Here is a 14,598-nt window from a genome sequence, read left to right as displayed (position 1 = left end):
CTTTCTTTCTTATCTAATATTATTGTCTCTTTTATTTAATTAATCCAAATTAATACTAATCAACTTTCACAGTGATTATCGTTGATGCATAGATTTAGTTAAAGTGAATAGCTCTAATCAGCATCATCTCGCTCAAAGAAGATGAAAAGGTCTATAAAATAAGCAAATTGCACATTTGTTTGGTGTTTGCTAACAAATGCCCAATCAAATATTTAGTTCGATTTAAAGAGTGTCAATATGTTGCACGTCCTAGGAGCCTTGATCCACATGCTAGGCTTGTCTTTAGGGGTCCTCGCCTGACTTGGACTTTGGTCGACCATGTGGGTTTGGCCTCGACCAACAAAGTTGATCATGCCCGTGTCGGGCATTGGTTCATCTAAGCTAATTTCAAAATTTCTATAATAGACCATAGTTATGGCTTCTCCAACTACAAATAAATAAATAATGGCTTATATATATATAAAGAAAATGAATTCAAGAAATGCATGTGAATTGACTTTCTTAAAAGAAAGAGAAAATAAATATATATATATATATATAAAAGAAAGCAAAACCCTCCGCACCATATGAATCCCAACGTCCAGTTGCGAAGCCATAAATGCACTCAACGATCGATCTCTCTTCCTATTAATGCCCTCTCACTCACTGCTTCTCTTCTCAAACTCATCGAAACCGCCATGCCGGACCTCGACACCACCGCGGCGCCAGGCAAGTTCCGGTACCGGAGGCTGAGATACAGCGAGGAATTTGAGGAGGCGTTTGGAAGATCGAGACGAGGAGAAGAGAGGAGGAGGAGGAGGAGGAGATTCGTCGGAAGATCGAAGCGGTGGTTCAGAATCAGAAGGGCTTCGATTGGGAGGAGGTTGAAGAAACTCAGAGTTCCAAGCCTGAGAAAGCTGTTGAGAAGGAAATCGCGGCTGGTGACGGCCATGAGAGGCTCGATTGCGAAGGTTGTGAAGAGGTTTAGGGAAGGGGAAGCGTATTTGGGGGATCTTTTTGCTGGAAATTATTTGTTTCTTCAGGTGAATCCCAGCTCCATCAAATGCCATAAAAATCACCATTCTACCCTTCAAAATTTCGCCCCAACTTATTCCCTCAACCTCTAACTAAATATTTGTATTTGTATTTTTTTTCCATTTAAATTATGTTTTCTTATGATTTATCAGATCTCTGCTTTGAATGTGAAGAAATTTGAATCCTGATTTTATTATGAGTTTGGTTCACATTAATTTGTTTATTTTCAATTTCATAAATATTATCCAATTAGACGGATATTACTTTTAAACTTTTTATCACAATAACTTTGACATAAAGAACTATTTGATTTCTCCTTTGAATTTAATCATACGGAAATTAGCTATTTTCTCTTACACATATTTTATTTTATGCTTATTATTGAACTTTTAGTTCAACAAGTAGGAATGGAGATTTAATATCTAACTTATGTGTGAGGATGAGAATGTAACATCTTAATCAATAAACTTAGGTTGGATAGTACATTATTACAGTAAGCGTGTAAGTTTATATTTCTCATTTATTGTTTTAATTATAAAGTGACTATGGTTATATGAGGAGAGAGAGCATTAAATTATATTTGAACAAACATAAAAATTTCTGGTGGGAGTTTGGACGTAGGACTTTAATTTGTATTGTTCATGACTCAACCATCAAATTAATGCAAATGAGACATAATAGCTTGATCGATATATGCCACCCTCCCTTTGTTTTTACTTTTCTTTAACTTTTCTTGTGAATCAACTTACTTTTAATAATTACATGAAAATATTATTTTCCTTGTATTCAAATATTTAATCTTTTCGTCAAAGATATATATTTTAATCAATCGATCAAACTAAGTTTAGATTTCTAGACGTGAATTTGTGCATTTGTGCGCATAAATCAACGGTCTAGCCGCCTTTGGGCTATGAGACTACCATAAATACTAACATCCACAAATAAATAGATGGACCTATATGCTTCACAAATTATGAAATGCAAAAAGAATTGATTCAAATATAGAATGCTACAACAACTCCTCCACATTCTTGCATCCACAAATAAATTGATATGTCAAAGATTTGATTGGCTCTGCCTACCAAAAAGCCATAGTGTCCCTACGTAGTAAACCCCTCGGCGTACATCTCTTTACTAGCATTCGGAAATTGGAGGACTAGGAACCTCCAAACACCTGCAGAAGAGGAGAAAATAGCCAAGACCTTGGTGTTATAAAAAGGTATAAATAAATTCTAACAGATTCAATGAAGAGAGATTTCTGGTAGGTTATAAGAGGTTATCATTTAATGAGAGTTTGACATGCTTTTAAATAACATACTTTTGAATACAGAACTAATTGACCACTACTACTACTAATAGGAACATTATTTCATTTTTTTGAATTCAATGGGTGAACCTTTGACCTCTTATAGTTGAGTTGCCGACAAGTGGGCAATACAAACACTATTTGTAGAATTTGGAAAAATATAGAGTTAAAAATACGTATTACCATTTCAAAGATGATACCAAACGAACAAAGATTCACAAGATAAAATCTGATAACATGACTGTAGGTAAAACATGAGAATGAGACGAGGTTTGGTTGTAAATAATACGTTATTACTTACCTCAGCAAGGAAATTTGTAGATAGTTTTGGTTTGTCTTGTACTGCAGAACCTGCAACTGGTTGTGTTTGTGGGAAGTTGCGGATCAGTTTTGGGAGTTTCTGGCTATCAGCAAGTTCAGAATTCATTTCTGAATCTTCTCGCAACTTCTGCTTCTGTAGACCATCATAAAAAGAGGGTAAGTGTTTGTATTTCCCAAGCTCACTATGATGAACAAACTCAATTGATAGTTACAAGGCCGGTTTAGCGGGCACTTTGGAGCCTTTTTTATGTCTTCAAATTCAATGAGTTAACTTAGGTGAATGGGCATTTAAAAAATGTATTTTTTAAAATTGTTTTCGAATTATATGATCTAAGTAGTGAAAATTCTGAAAACAACGTTTCTATATTTTCTTTGTATCAAGGTTTTGATTTAAATCATATTAAAAAAATATAAATTTCAAGTAAATATAGTATTTCATGTTATAAACTCAATTACTTTTGTTAAATTAAAATATGTATATTAATATTATAAATTATATGATATAATAAAATAATAACTAGGAAAGAACATGTTCATAACATTCAATGTAATATTTGTTTTTGCAACTTCATCTAGTTTCATAGTCGACAAAAATATTAAAGAACGCATTTTGAGTCGTTGTTTAAATTGGAATCCAATTTTTAAATCTGTTACAAAACACATCTGAAAAATACGAAATACAATTCTATTTTTATTGAATCCCTTGTTTTCAAAATTTTGTTTTCAGATTGCCTACCAAACCAACCCTAAATCCCCAAAATGTCAAAGATATTAAGAGTGCATGCTGAGATAGTGATGCATGTAATATTTCAGAGAGGCTTTTCAATGTACCTTCTTTAGCCGTTCTTCAATGGATTTCAATGCTCGAGATTTATCAACTTTAGAAAGATAGAAATCCCTCTCCCTCTTCGCGGCAGAAATTTCTAAAGCCATTTTCTGCTCCCGAATGGCATGCTTGTAAGCTGCAAAATATTCAACATCAGTAACAGTGTTGTAAACTAAAATGGGGCAGGATCAAGTCTTTGAGGTGTGTACCAGTTTCTTCAGTAAGATCATCCCACTTGAATTTACTCAAATATTTGATATTCCAGAGATCATAGTAGAAAGATGACCTCTTCCTTCCTCCTAAGAAAATGTAAAACAGGTAGAGAAACGACTAAGAACATAAAGAAACTTCAGAAATCTTTTATTATAAAAATGTTCAAGAGCAGGGCATGGTAATTGGTAAACATAACCCCGATCAAATTGATTATGAAGCACCTAATGCATGCCATAGGAGAATTAATTTTCTTATGCTGAAGAACAGGGCTCTCTAGACCAGCCCAATACGACTTCCATCATCCCCCAAAGAGAAAGCAGAAGTCATGTATCGAGCCAGGATGTCAGATACAAGCATGCATATACGAATAAAAGTTTACCTATTTGTTCGCCATTTAACATATTAGCCACCTTCTTGGCAACTCTTTTATCAGTAAATTCAACCCATCTGCATAGCACGTATAAGGAAAATACAGATCAGTAACTAAAACTAACCCCTTTGACAAGCCAAGCATCTTCAAGGGCATGCACTAACCATTAACTTCATATAAATTTGAAAAAATAAAAGTTGTCAGAAATGTGAGTATACCCTTCTGAAAAAAATTGTCCTCGAAACCCTCCTGCACGCTTTCGTTTTACTTGATTTGCAGCGTCTGAACATGAATGCATGAATTACCTTGAATGAGTAAAATAGAATACAATTCCTTCTAAACTAAATGACAGAAATTGAACAAAAGAACAAACGAATATGCAACCCAAATTTTGAAGCAACAGTAAAACTAAGAGAAAAGGCAAATATTTGTATAATTATTCATTACCTTCGGGTGCAAGATAAATTCTTTGTATTTCCCCATACTGTGAGAGGATCTGACGAAGTTTCAAAGGATCCATATGTGGAGGAACACGGCTCAAGTAACAAATTCCACGCATGTCCGCATTTGCAACTTCCTTTAAGAGTCGTTTCTTCCTCTTTATATTCCTTTGATCTGTTCTACCATTGTTAGTCTCTAAAATCTTCTCTCCAGATGTTTCTCTAACTGTGCTGTCTGCCCTTTCATTCTCATCATCTTCGAACGCAAATTGCCTCTCCTCAAGAATTTCATTTTTCTCACTTCCACCATCAGACAAAGGACTGCCCTCTTTCACAGATCTCTCTGCTTTAATTTCATATTCTCCTGCCTCAGCCTGGATAGAGTTCTCCACTACACATTGTTTAGTACTCTTCTTTCTCTTTTTCTTATTTTTCACTTCAGAGTTTATGTTGCTTTCCCACAGCTCAACAGATCCTTCCACATTCCTTTCCATGACATCTACACCTTCCACCAATAACTGCTTCTTCTTCTTTTTACTTCCCTTTAATTTCTTACTAGATTCCGGGCTACAATCAGTTGTTAAATTAACTTCAAAGCTCTCCTCCTTGGGCATCCTAACTACAAGACAAGATAAACAACCTCAAGTAACAAATACAATAACTAAAAAAGCATTGCAGCTATAAGAAAAATATGTATAACATCAGAGCTCTATTGTCGCACACATGAATTACTCACACTACACAAACTACCTTTCATTAATCCACTGCTGATTTTTCTAATCGAACAGAACCCTAATTAAGACATTCAGTTCAGAATCCAATTCTGCTACCAAATATGTTTACTGCGCGTAAGCCTAGAGGAACATTAAGAGATAGTGAGTTCCGAACAACAGAGAGAGATTTATGAGAAGAACCTGTTACGCGTGCGAGGGACAGAAACAATGGTCGACAGTGAGCGGCGCGAATGAAGAGACGAAACAAGTTCTGCAACTGTTTCGGATGAACAAACGAACAACGGAGATTGAGTTGATTCCGATGAAACTACTGCAGCAATCGGATTGCAATGCGGAGATAAAAGAGCTAGCAGCCGCCCGAGATTAAGAACAAGGGCACCGCAAAGTGAATGAGCGAAGAAAACCCCGGGAAAATCGGCTTAATTTGAAGCGGTTCGATTCAATATATTTATATAGAACCGAATCTAGCGGTTTTAGTAATCGGGATCAACTGAACGTGAACCGCTTCGGTCGGTTGCCGCGCCCCTCGATTTTTAATTTTTCTTTTCTTAATTTTACAATTTTCAAATATTTTATCCAACATATTTCAAATAATTATTTAAATTTATATATATTTACCAAAAACGAAAACATAAAATATAATTTTTGTTTCACTATATTTATATTTTGAATATTTATATCTTTTATTAGACAAGATTTAGAAAATTCACCATTTAAAACTTCTCTAATTAATCTTTCCCCCTAAATTTATATTAAATTTACCTTCTTTAAGTTTAATCATAAAATGAGCGTGTCCAACCCCACGGTCGAAAATCAATTTTTCTATAAATGGGTAGAAATCTCCCCTTAGTAGAAGGGTTATAGTCCTAAGAGCAGTGGATGGTAAGATCTGACTGTCGATTGGAGAGGGGAAAAAAACATTTTTTAGAAGGATGTATAAACATCTCCCAATACGTTTTAGAATCATTTTAAAATCTTGAGGCTGACGGCAATACGTAATAGGCTAAAGCCAACAATATCGGCTAACGGTCATGCTAGGGATAAATTTTCACACTTTTACAAGGAATGTTCCATTCTTCTCTCCACCCGATGTTGTGTAGAAATAACAAACAAGTATTAACTAATTTGATGAATATATATATTCGGACACCATTACATTATTACAAGATATATCATAGCATACAAAAGCTTAGGACAATAGAATTCCCTTAATTAATCAGCCTTTGATTTCAGCAACTACAGGGCTCAATCTCAAGCAATAAGTCCCTTTTAAATTCAACATATGGGTAAGCCAGTGGACATTCATCAGCGCTTGTCTTCCACCTAAGAACTCACCAAAAAGAAACAAAAAGCCATATTCATCTGCGCTTGTTTTGAATGGAAGTGTATAAATTAAACACTGACCTATAATTCAGGACAAGATGATGGAGGAAGAACGCTATCTCTAGCTTGGCAAGCTCAATCCCAGGACAGAGCCTTGGGCCTCCACCAAAGGGCGTCACCTTCTTGCTCATTTCTTTATCATCCCTCCATCTCCATGGATTGAACTGTTGAGGATATGGGTGAAGGGTTGGATCCAGATGAATGGCTGAGAAGACTGGATGAACTTTCCATCCCGAAGGAATGAAAATGTCTGTCCCATAAATCAAATTCAATAGCTGCTGCTGCTGCTGCTGCTGCAAGTAATTATATTAAAAATTAGGATTATGAATTTTACCTTTGAATTTGACATCTTTAATGGCTTCTCTATGTAAGAATTTGACCACATTTCCACATCTCATGGCTTCATATATCACCTGTGTTAAGAGTTATGAATCTAATATTGGTTTAGAAAAAGAAAGAAAAAAGCACTTTAAAAAGCTCCCATAGTTATGTTTTTACATTGCATGTGAACTCCATTTGCTTGTAATCTTCTAAATTCAGATACTCTCCCTTCCCTTTACCATTTCTTATTGCTTCATGTTCTTCCTGCATCATCATCATCATATTATCATCGTTTTAACGACTTCGTTAGATGCATGAGAATTTAAAATATACGTGTGAGGTCCCACATCGATTGGGGAGGAGAACGAATCATTTTTTTTTTATAAGGGTGTGGAAATCACTCCCTAACGTATGCGTTTTAAAAACTTTGAGTGGAAGCTCAAAAAGGAAAGCCCAAGAAGGACAATACGTGCGAGTAGTGAGCTTTGACTATTACAAATGGTATCAGAGCCAGACACCACCATACGCGATTTGTCAGTGAGGAGACTGAGACTTGAAAGGAGATGAACATGAGGCGGTGTGCCAACAAGGATGCTGGGCCCTCGAAGGGAGGTAGATTGGAGGGTCCCACATCGATTGGAGAAGGGAACAAGTGTCGACACTGAGCCTCGAAAAGAGGAGAATTGTGAGATCCTATATCGTTAAGGTTGTGGAAACCTCTCCCTAATATACGCGTATTAAACGTCTTGAGAGGTATTACGGAGATATCTACTAACGCTGAGCTTGGACTGTTACAATATGTCACAACATTAGAATTGAACGATCTTATTCATGATTTTAGATACCTTTAAGTTTGCAAGAACATTGGGAGGTGAATGTGCAAGAAAGTAGACAATCAATCCCATAAGAGTAGCTGTTGTCTCGTATCCTCCGAGCAATATGTCCAACACAACGCTCACAATCTCTTCCTCATCAAGCTTCCAATTTGACATTATCACGTCTAGAAAGTTCTCATGATCATCCCCTTCCTTTTCCACCCCTACCACTAATCCCTTCTTTTTCCTCTCTCTCATAATCTCTTTCACGATGCCCGAAAGCTTCGCACGGGCCTGAATCATGTAGCAGTTTTATACGGTTAGATGTACGAATCAAAATTTGAAGAAATATATTGGATATAGAAGAAAGAGATTGAGAACAACCTTAACAGCTTTATAGTATGGAGTTCCAGGGAGATTCAGAGGTAAAGAAACAAAGCCTTTCATATAAGTTTCGAACTCGTCCAATATTCTCGACCCGATCGACTCGTTCGCGTCAATGCCCAACAATTCCTTCACCATAACACTCAAAGCAAACTGTAATAAAAAAATAATAATTCAAAATTTTGTAGAAATATTCAATTTTTATGTCATAATTTATTTGTATTTTTTATTTATTTTTACCATTTTCACTTCTTTGCAGAAAAGCACACGAGTTTGGGATCTCCACGAGTCCATTAAAGAGACAGAGAGCTTGTCCACGCAGTGAAGGAAAGTGGGGTTGGACTTGCACCAGCTGACAAAGCTAACGACGACGTTTCTGAGCTTCCGGTGGGTGTCTCCGGCGGCGATGATCAAAGAATTACTGCCGAGAATGCCATGCATGGCCTTGGGATAACTCACTTTGAAAAGTTTGTCGTCGTTTTGAAGAATGAACATGTTAAGCTCTCGATCACATGACACTATCGCCCGCGAACCAAATAGATGAGACTTGAAAACCTTCCCAAACCTATACACAATGCCAACGGTGTATGTAAGTACACAAGTCGGCTAGTAAATATTGTCCTCTTTTTGGGCTTTCCCACAATATTTTAAAACGTGTTAAGGAGAGTTTCCACTCCATTATAAATAATGTTTCGCTCTCTTTCTCAATCAATGTGGGATCTCACAATCCACTCCAACTCTTTGGGAGAGGTTTCCGCACTCTTATAAACAATGTTTCGTTCTCCTCCTCAACCGATGTGGGATCTCACAATCCACCCCGACTCTATGGACTTTCCCACAAGGTTTTAAAATGCAGGTTTCCACACCCTTATAAAGAATGTTTTGTTCTCCTCTTCAACCGGTATGAGATCTCACAATCCACCCCCCTTCGGAGCTCAGCCTCCTTGCTAGCACATCATCCAATGTCTGGTTCTGATATCATTTGTAAAAACTCAAGTTCATGCACCTCCCTTTGGGACTCAGCTTCCTTGCTAGCACATGTCCAGTGTTTGAGTTTGGTTCTGATACCATGTGTAAAAACTTAAGTTCATCGCTAACATATATTTTCCTCCTTGGACTTTCTCTCAAGGTTTTTAAAACGCACTTGCTAGAGAGGTTTTCACACCCTTATAAAGAATGTTTTGTTCTCCTCCCCAACCGGTATAGGATCTCACAATCCATCCCGCTTCAGGACTCAACAAATATTTTCCTCCTTGGACTTTCCTTTAAGGTTTTTAAAACGCATTTGTTAGAAAGGTTCCACACGCTTATAAAGAATACTTCGTTCCCTTCCTAACCAATGTAGGATCTCACACTAGAATTTACCTGGAACAGTGACGCTGGAGGAAGGTCCCAATGGAGTTAGAATGATGGGGCTTGAGGAAGCTGAGAGTCTCTCCAACGAAGGGGAAGCCCATGCAGCCAGGAGGCAAGCTAGGGCTTGGCGTTGCAGCTGCAAAGAGTTTCAGCAGCAACTGACAGAGGATGACTGCTGCCATGGCTAAGCTCAAAGCAATAGTAAGAGGGCTGAAACTTGCAGGAGCTTCCATGGCATATATGAACTGAGCTTAAGCCAATGGTTTGGTCCCATTTTCCCCCCTCTTCTTTGCCTTCTTTATATAGAAAGCGAATCCCATTGTTTGAGTTTGTTTTTTACAACTTTATGTGCAATGCATTATTACTTATTCCACTAATAATATACATTTATTAAACATAAAATTTAACTACAAACATACTTTACCTAACTTAATCAAATAAAAAGCATCACCAAACTTGTTTTCATTCACGTTTATCCATTCTTTACGATCCCATTTGGAAGTTTTAAACACTTTGGGTCATTCCTTTTCTTCTTTTATGTAGTAAAAAGTCAAAACATCATTAGCAAAAAATTGGTGAATTGTTCCCTAAACAAACAACACATACCCATTTAATTTTTGAACTCCGTCTCTAACCATTGGTTTCCAATCGTGCGGCCAAGATCTGAACTTGACATTCTAAGAAGTCTCTGTTCATCTTTGTTCAAGGCAGGACACATTTGACTCTAATGTTGTGTAACGATGGCAGATTGGAAAGGCCAAGATCCAAACTTGACATTCTAAGGAGTCTCTGTTCATCTTTGTTCAAGGCATGACACATTTGACTCTAATGTTATGTAACGACCTAGATCCCATCACTAGCAAATATTGGTTTGTTCTCCTCCCCAACTAATGTGGGACATCACAATCCACCCCCTTCAGGGCCTAGCGTCCTCGCTGACACTCTTTCCTTCCTCCAATCGATGTGGGCCGCCCCCAAATCCACCCCCCTTTAGGGCCAGCGTCCTTACTGGCACACCACCTCGTGTCTACCCCCCTTCGGGAAACAACGAGAAAGCTAGCACATAGTCCGGTGTTTGGCTCTGATACCATTTGTAACGACCTAGATCCCACTGCTAGCTGATATTGTGTCTGGTAGGGGAAGGTTTCCACACTCTTATAAATGGTGATTTGTTCTCCTCCCCAACCAATGTGGGACATCACATGTTACGTAAATTGGTTCTAGCTAAGACTATCAGTAGTTTAGATAAGGCACAGCAAATGACTCCTAATTGAAATAAGCTATGACTCTCCAATAAGGACAACACAACAATCCAACTCTTAAGACAAAGTCTATGGTCAGAAGGCGGCAGAAGATCGTCCGAAAACAAATAGTTAAGACCCCAATTTAGGAAAAACGTCTGAAGAACAAGATAGAAAGAAAGATAAGATAGCGTAAACATTAAAAAAAATATGATATTAAAATTTTTATTTTTGTGTCTAATAATCAATCATTTAATTTATTTAATTTATTGATCTAATCAAAAGTTTAAGAAATAAATCCAATTTTTAAGTTTGAAATATATTAAATATATTTTTTGTAAAGTTAAGAGAAAGACATAAAATTAGAATTTAAGAAATAAATTTTAATTTAATCATTAATTATTAAAAAAAAAAAAAAAAGAAAAAAAAAAAAAGAATGAGTTGGATTTGCTTTTGGGTTGTGCGGTAGCTGATGTGGATGTTTCCATTTGGCAATCCGACACATGTGCATAATTAAAATCCTTCTTTTTAAGACAGCAAAGAAAGAGTCCTATGGCCAACAAAAGAGGCTGAGTGGACAAATTACATGATGCACACGTGCCATGCTTATGGGACCCTCTCATATGTGTTCGGCCCGAGGTATGGGCTAGCTACGTTCATCACGTACTCCTACTTTAGCTAAGTGATTATGGCTAACATATTCTTCCAACTTGAACCACAATAGTAAATGGCTCGATCCTTCTGTCAAGCTAGAGACCTCACCTTGAGTAAGTGCATTGACTTATCATTTTAATGTCTTCACTTGTCCAAGTGATAGCTGGAACAATCATGGCTGATGTTTCGAATTCCTTTTTTATTTTTCTTGGATTTAATATATACTTTCGTCCCTTGAAAATAAGAATAACAACAATAGCTTAGGTGTGAATGATTAGGATTTATATAATGCATATTACCAACAAATTTGTAGCCCTAATTAGACTTAGGCTTAACATTCCCGACTCCAAAATTAATCATATGAACCTAACCCTATGAATCTAATACCATAATTGTAGCCTTAATTAGAGTTAGACATATTGTCCCTCTGGTAGGGTAATCCCATTATTACGGAAGAGAAACTCTTTTTAAAAATTTAAAATGTGTGACAGTATTTCTTGATGTTTTTGTTAATCATGATCATATTGCACGTATGGAAGAAGAAACATTATTGCTCTTGTCTCTTCTTTTAGAATATAATCATATCATGCCGAAACTTTATTATTATTATTTTTCACTTTATGAATTTGGCTATTGATAATTATTTTGTCCTCGTTTGGTTTAGGGCCTACACATTTATGATCACTAATTGTTTTCTTTTTTAAATAGGAATGTGAATTTGAAGACAGCTAAAAATTAAAAACTCTTTTATTTTCGTCGTGGATAAGAATTATTTTGTTGCCTTCGAGATTATAATGATGAACCATTATTTTTTATTTTTATTTATCATATTTTTATAATTTTATAATAAGATGATTAAATTTTGATCTTATGAAAAAAAGTATAAATGTCTTAACTACTTAATATAATTAATTATATTGGCTGTCTTAATTTATTTAAAAAGATTTTGGGCCAGATTTTCCAAGTTCGGAGTGTAAGAAACTAGATCAGATGGGCATGAACACCAAAAGGAGATTTTGGGCCAGATTTTTGGCCCATTTCCAATTCTCTCAATATTTACCCAGAAATTCCATTTGGGTATTTTCCAAACACAATTTTACAAATTGGGTCGCCGGCATCTGAGGCGGATGAAGTGGGTCGGATAATTCTGGGTTGATTTGGTTTGACACTTTGAAGAACAAGAGGAAGAACACGTTGAACAAGCACAAGAAACTGAGGAAGCAGCTTTGACGACAGATTTGGATGGTTTACTCGGTGAGATTTTAAAGTTTTTGAGGGATTATGCTATTGAATTGATCTTTATGGTTTGCCTTATGTTATAATTGGAACTAAGAATGATCATTCTCCTCTTTCATGGGAACTATGGTGGAAACATTGTTCGTTCTGACTAGTAATGGCACTGCACTGAGTTTTGCAGTTTATTCATTTCCAGACTAGTTTTCTTGGGTGATATCGATATCTTTTATTACATATGGATACAATCTGTTTATGCATTTCAACCTTTGTTCTTAAGAAGGATAATAAGGTTTAAATAAGGTTTCCTCGCCCAACAAATTCATTCTCAAAGGCATAGTCCTACTCGTGCCATCTCCACTCCTGAATCTGTCTTTAACCCCTTTGCAACTGATTACCCTTCTGAAGATTCTTGGATATTTCTCCATTAATCAAGCTAAAATTTGATTCTTGTTCTAGTTCATAGTTCAAAGTTTCTATAGTATTTGGTAATAAAGGAACAAAGGGGTTTAACTATTTTGTTGTGTTGTCAACTTAAACACAGATCAATTGATTATTCTCGATCAAGGGGTCAAAATTTTCAATCCTTCACTTACCATGTTCTTGAACTCAAAAAATTTCATGTTTGAAGAATTTTTGCCGGTGTTTTTTTATAGCCTGGTTTTGTACACTTTCTCTTAATTCAACGGTTTCCTATAAAATAGAAAAACCTGTTATGAAGTTCATTTCATGTTTGAAGAACTTAGATTGAGAGTTATGTCCTCAAGTTAATGTCCAGAATGTTTCACCTTCTAAATTAGAGGACAATCAGTGGCTTTGGATGAATAAAATGGGTTTAGAGTTCTTATGAAGCTGTCGATGTATACATAGTTATTGATCCAGTGGTTTCTCTGGTTCACGGTTCGAGAAATGGTACAGTTTTCAAGACTTCCAGATTTTGTACCTATGTAATCGCCCAAGTCCACCACTAGTAGATATTGTCTTCCTTTGGCTTTTCCTTCTGAGCTTCTCTTCAAGGTTTTAAAACGAATCTATTAAAGGAGAGGTTTCCACACTCTTAGAAGGAATGCTTCCCCTCTCCAATCGATGTATTTTCTCACAATCCACCTCCCTTGGGGTCAGCGTCCTTGCTGGCACACCACTGGCACACCGCTCGATGATTGACTCTGATACCATTTGTAATCGCTTAAGCCCACCACTAGCTGATATTGTCTATTTGGGCTTTCCCTTCAAGGTTTTAAAACGCGTCTATTTGGGAGAGGTTTCCACACTCTTATAAGGAATGCTTCCCCTCTCCGACCGATGTGGGATTCATAGACTAAGTTTCTGATTTTTGGAGTGAGAGTACATTTGCGTGGAATTTCACTTGCACTTAATCCCCTTACGACAGAGATTGAGGAGCTGATCAATTTCCTTATTTTGAAAAATCAAAACTCAGAAATCCAGTGATCATTAGCTCATTTTATTGTTCTTAACTTTGATAATGGGGACCAACCTGTGTTTCTAGAATTTCATATTGGCAGTATATCTGGCGTTACTGAAATGACATCATCTTTGACCAAGCATGTCTTTTATCTAGCCCTTTACCCCTTGTATTCCATGAGGGTATCTTCATGGACAGAACAAGCCTATCTTTCAATGTACAAATAAAAGGTTCTCAGCTCTCCATTTCCGATTTTTTCTTAACGATTCGGCCTCAATGTGTTCTAAGGAGGTGCGAGCAGTAAGCCGAGGAATAGTAAAGCTTTTCAAGACCACAAAAGCAACAAGATCTACCACAATAAAAAAATTTAAAATAACAGAACTTTTGTTGAACTGAAGGCCTTTATCCACTTTCCATTCTACATTCTTATTACACTGCAAGCAGGAAATATCTTATTAGATTATTTATCAGTAAATGGTTCTGTTTAAATGGATGCTTCATTATTTTCTTGCTTCTAATTCTTGTCCTTCTATTTGGTCTCTTATGGCTTGGCTGATATAATTA

General features: G+C 36.4%; 3 protein-coding genes and 1 long non-coding RNA gene across 7 annotated transcripts; 2 read left to right on the top strand and 2 right to left on the bottom strand.

The window, feature by feature from the left end:
• The first annotated feature begins 556 nt into the window (after positions 1–556).
• On the top strand, positions 557–1,223 carry LOC111809563 (uncharacterized). The gene has a single exon (XM_023695941.2). The coding sequence runs from the start codon at positions 567–569 to the stop codon at positions 1,104–1,106; it is 540 nt and encodes a 179-aa protein (XP_023551709.2). The 5' UTR covers positions 557–566; the 3' UTR covers positions 1,107–1,223.
• Positions 1,224–1,938: 715 nt separating this feature from the next.
• Positions 1,939–5,650, bottom strand: LOC111791131 (RNA-binding (RRM/RBD/RNP motifs) family protein). 2 transcript variants are annotated; one of them, XM_023673436.2, is made up of 8 exons: positions 5,405–5,650; positions 4,498–5,109; positions 4,269–4,332; positions 4,060–4,127; positions 3,677–3,766; positions 3,473–3,603; positions 2,622–2,774; positions 1,939–2,188 (listed from the first exon to the last, which is right to left on the bottom strand). In XM_023673436.2, the coding sequence occupies exons 2-8, from the start codon at positions 5,102–5,104 to the stop codon at positions 2,171–2,173; spliced, it is 1,131 nt and encodes a 376-aa protein (XP_023529204.2). In that variant the 5' UTR covers positions 5,105–5,109; positions 5,405–5,650; the 3' UTR covers positions 1,939–2,170. The 2 variants fall into 2 exon arrangements, with proteins under 2 accessions (XP_023529204.2, XP_023529919.2); XM_023674151.2 differs by having other exon boundaries at positions 4,498–5,105.
• A 513-nt stretch (positions 5,651–6,163) lies between these two features.
• Positions 6,164–9,775, bottom strand: CYP724A1 (cytochrome P450, family 724, subfamily A, polypeptide 1). 3 transcript variants are annotated; one of them, XM_023694812.2, is made up of 8 exons: positions 9,493–9,774; positions 8,368–8,692; positions 8,128–8,280; positions 7,774–8,037; positions 7,106–7,192; positions 6,942–7,020; positions 6,629–6,857; positions 6,169–6,547 (listed from the first exon to the last, which is right to left on the bottom strand). In XM_023694812.2, the coding sequence occupies exons 1-8, from the start codon at positions 9,714–9,716 to the stop codon at positions 6,454–6,456; spliced, it is 1,455 nt and encodes a 484-aa protein (XP_023550580.1). In that variant the 5' UTR covers positions 9,717–9,774; the 3' UTR covers positions 6,169–6,453. The 3 variants fall into 3 exon arrangements, with proteins under 3 accessions (XP_086979592.1, XP_086979588.1, XP_023550580.1); XM_087123462.1 differs by lacking the exon at positions 6,942–7,020 and having other exon boundaries at positions 6,165–6,547; positions 6,629–6,900; positions 9,493–9,775; XM_087123466.1 differs by lacking the exons at positions 6,942–7,020; positions 7,106–7,192 and having other exon boundaries at positions 6,164–6,547; positions 6,629–6,900; positions 9,493–9,775.
• Positions 9,776–12,360: 2,585 nt separating this feature from the next.
• Positions 12,361–14,547, top strand: LOC147794933 (uncharacterized). Its single transcript, XR_015421437.1, has 2 exons — positions 12,361–12,632; positions 14,323–14,547. It is a non-coding gene; the product is annotated as an uncharacterized LOC147794933 (long non-coding RNA).
• Positions 14,548–14,598: the final 51 nt, after the last annotated feature.

The sequence above is a fragment of the Cucurbita pepo genome, chromosome 1, assembly GCF_057944985.1.
Source record: "Cucurbita pepo subsp. pepo isolate OVF chromosome 1, ASM5794498v1, whole genome shotgun sequence".
Classification (NCBI taxonomy): Eukaryota; Viridiplantae; Streptophyta; class Magnoliopsida; order Cucurbitales; family Cucurbitaceae; genus Cucurbita; species Cucurbita pepo.
Note: the sequence above shows the minus strand (reverse complement) of the source record. Positions and strands in the feature narration are given on the sequence as shown.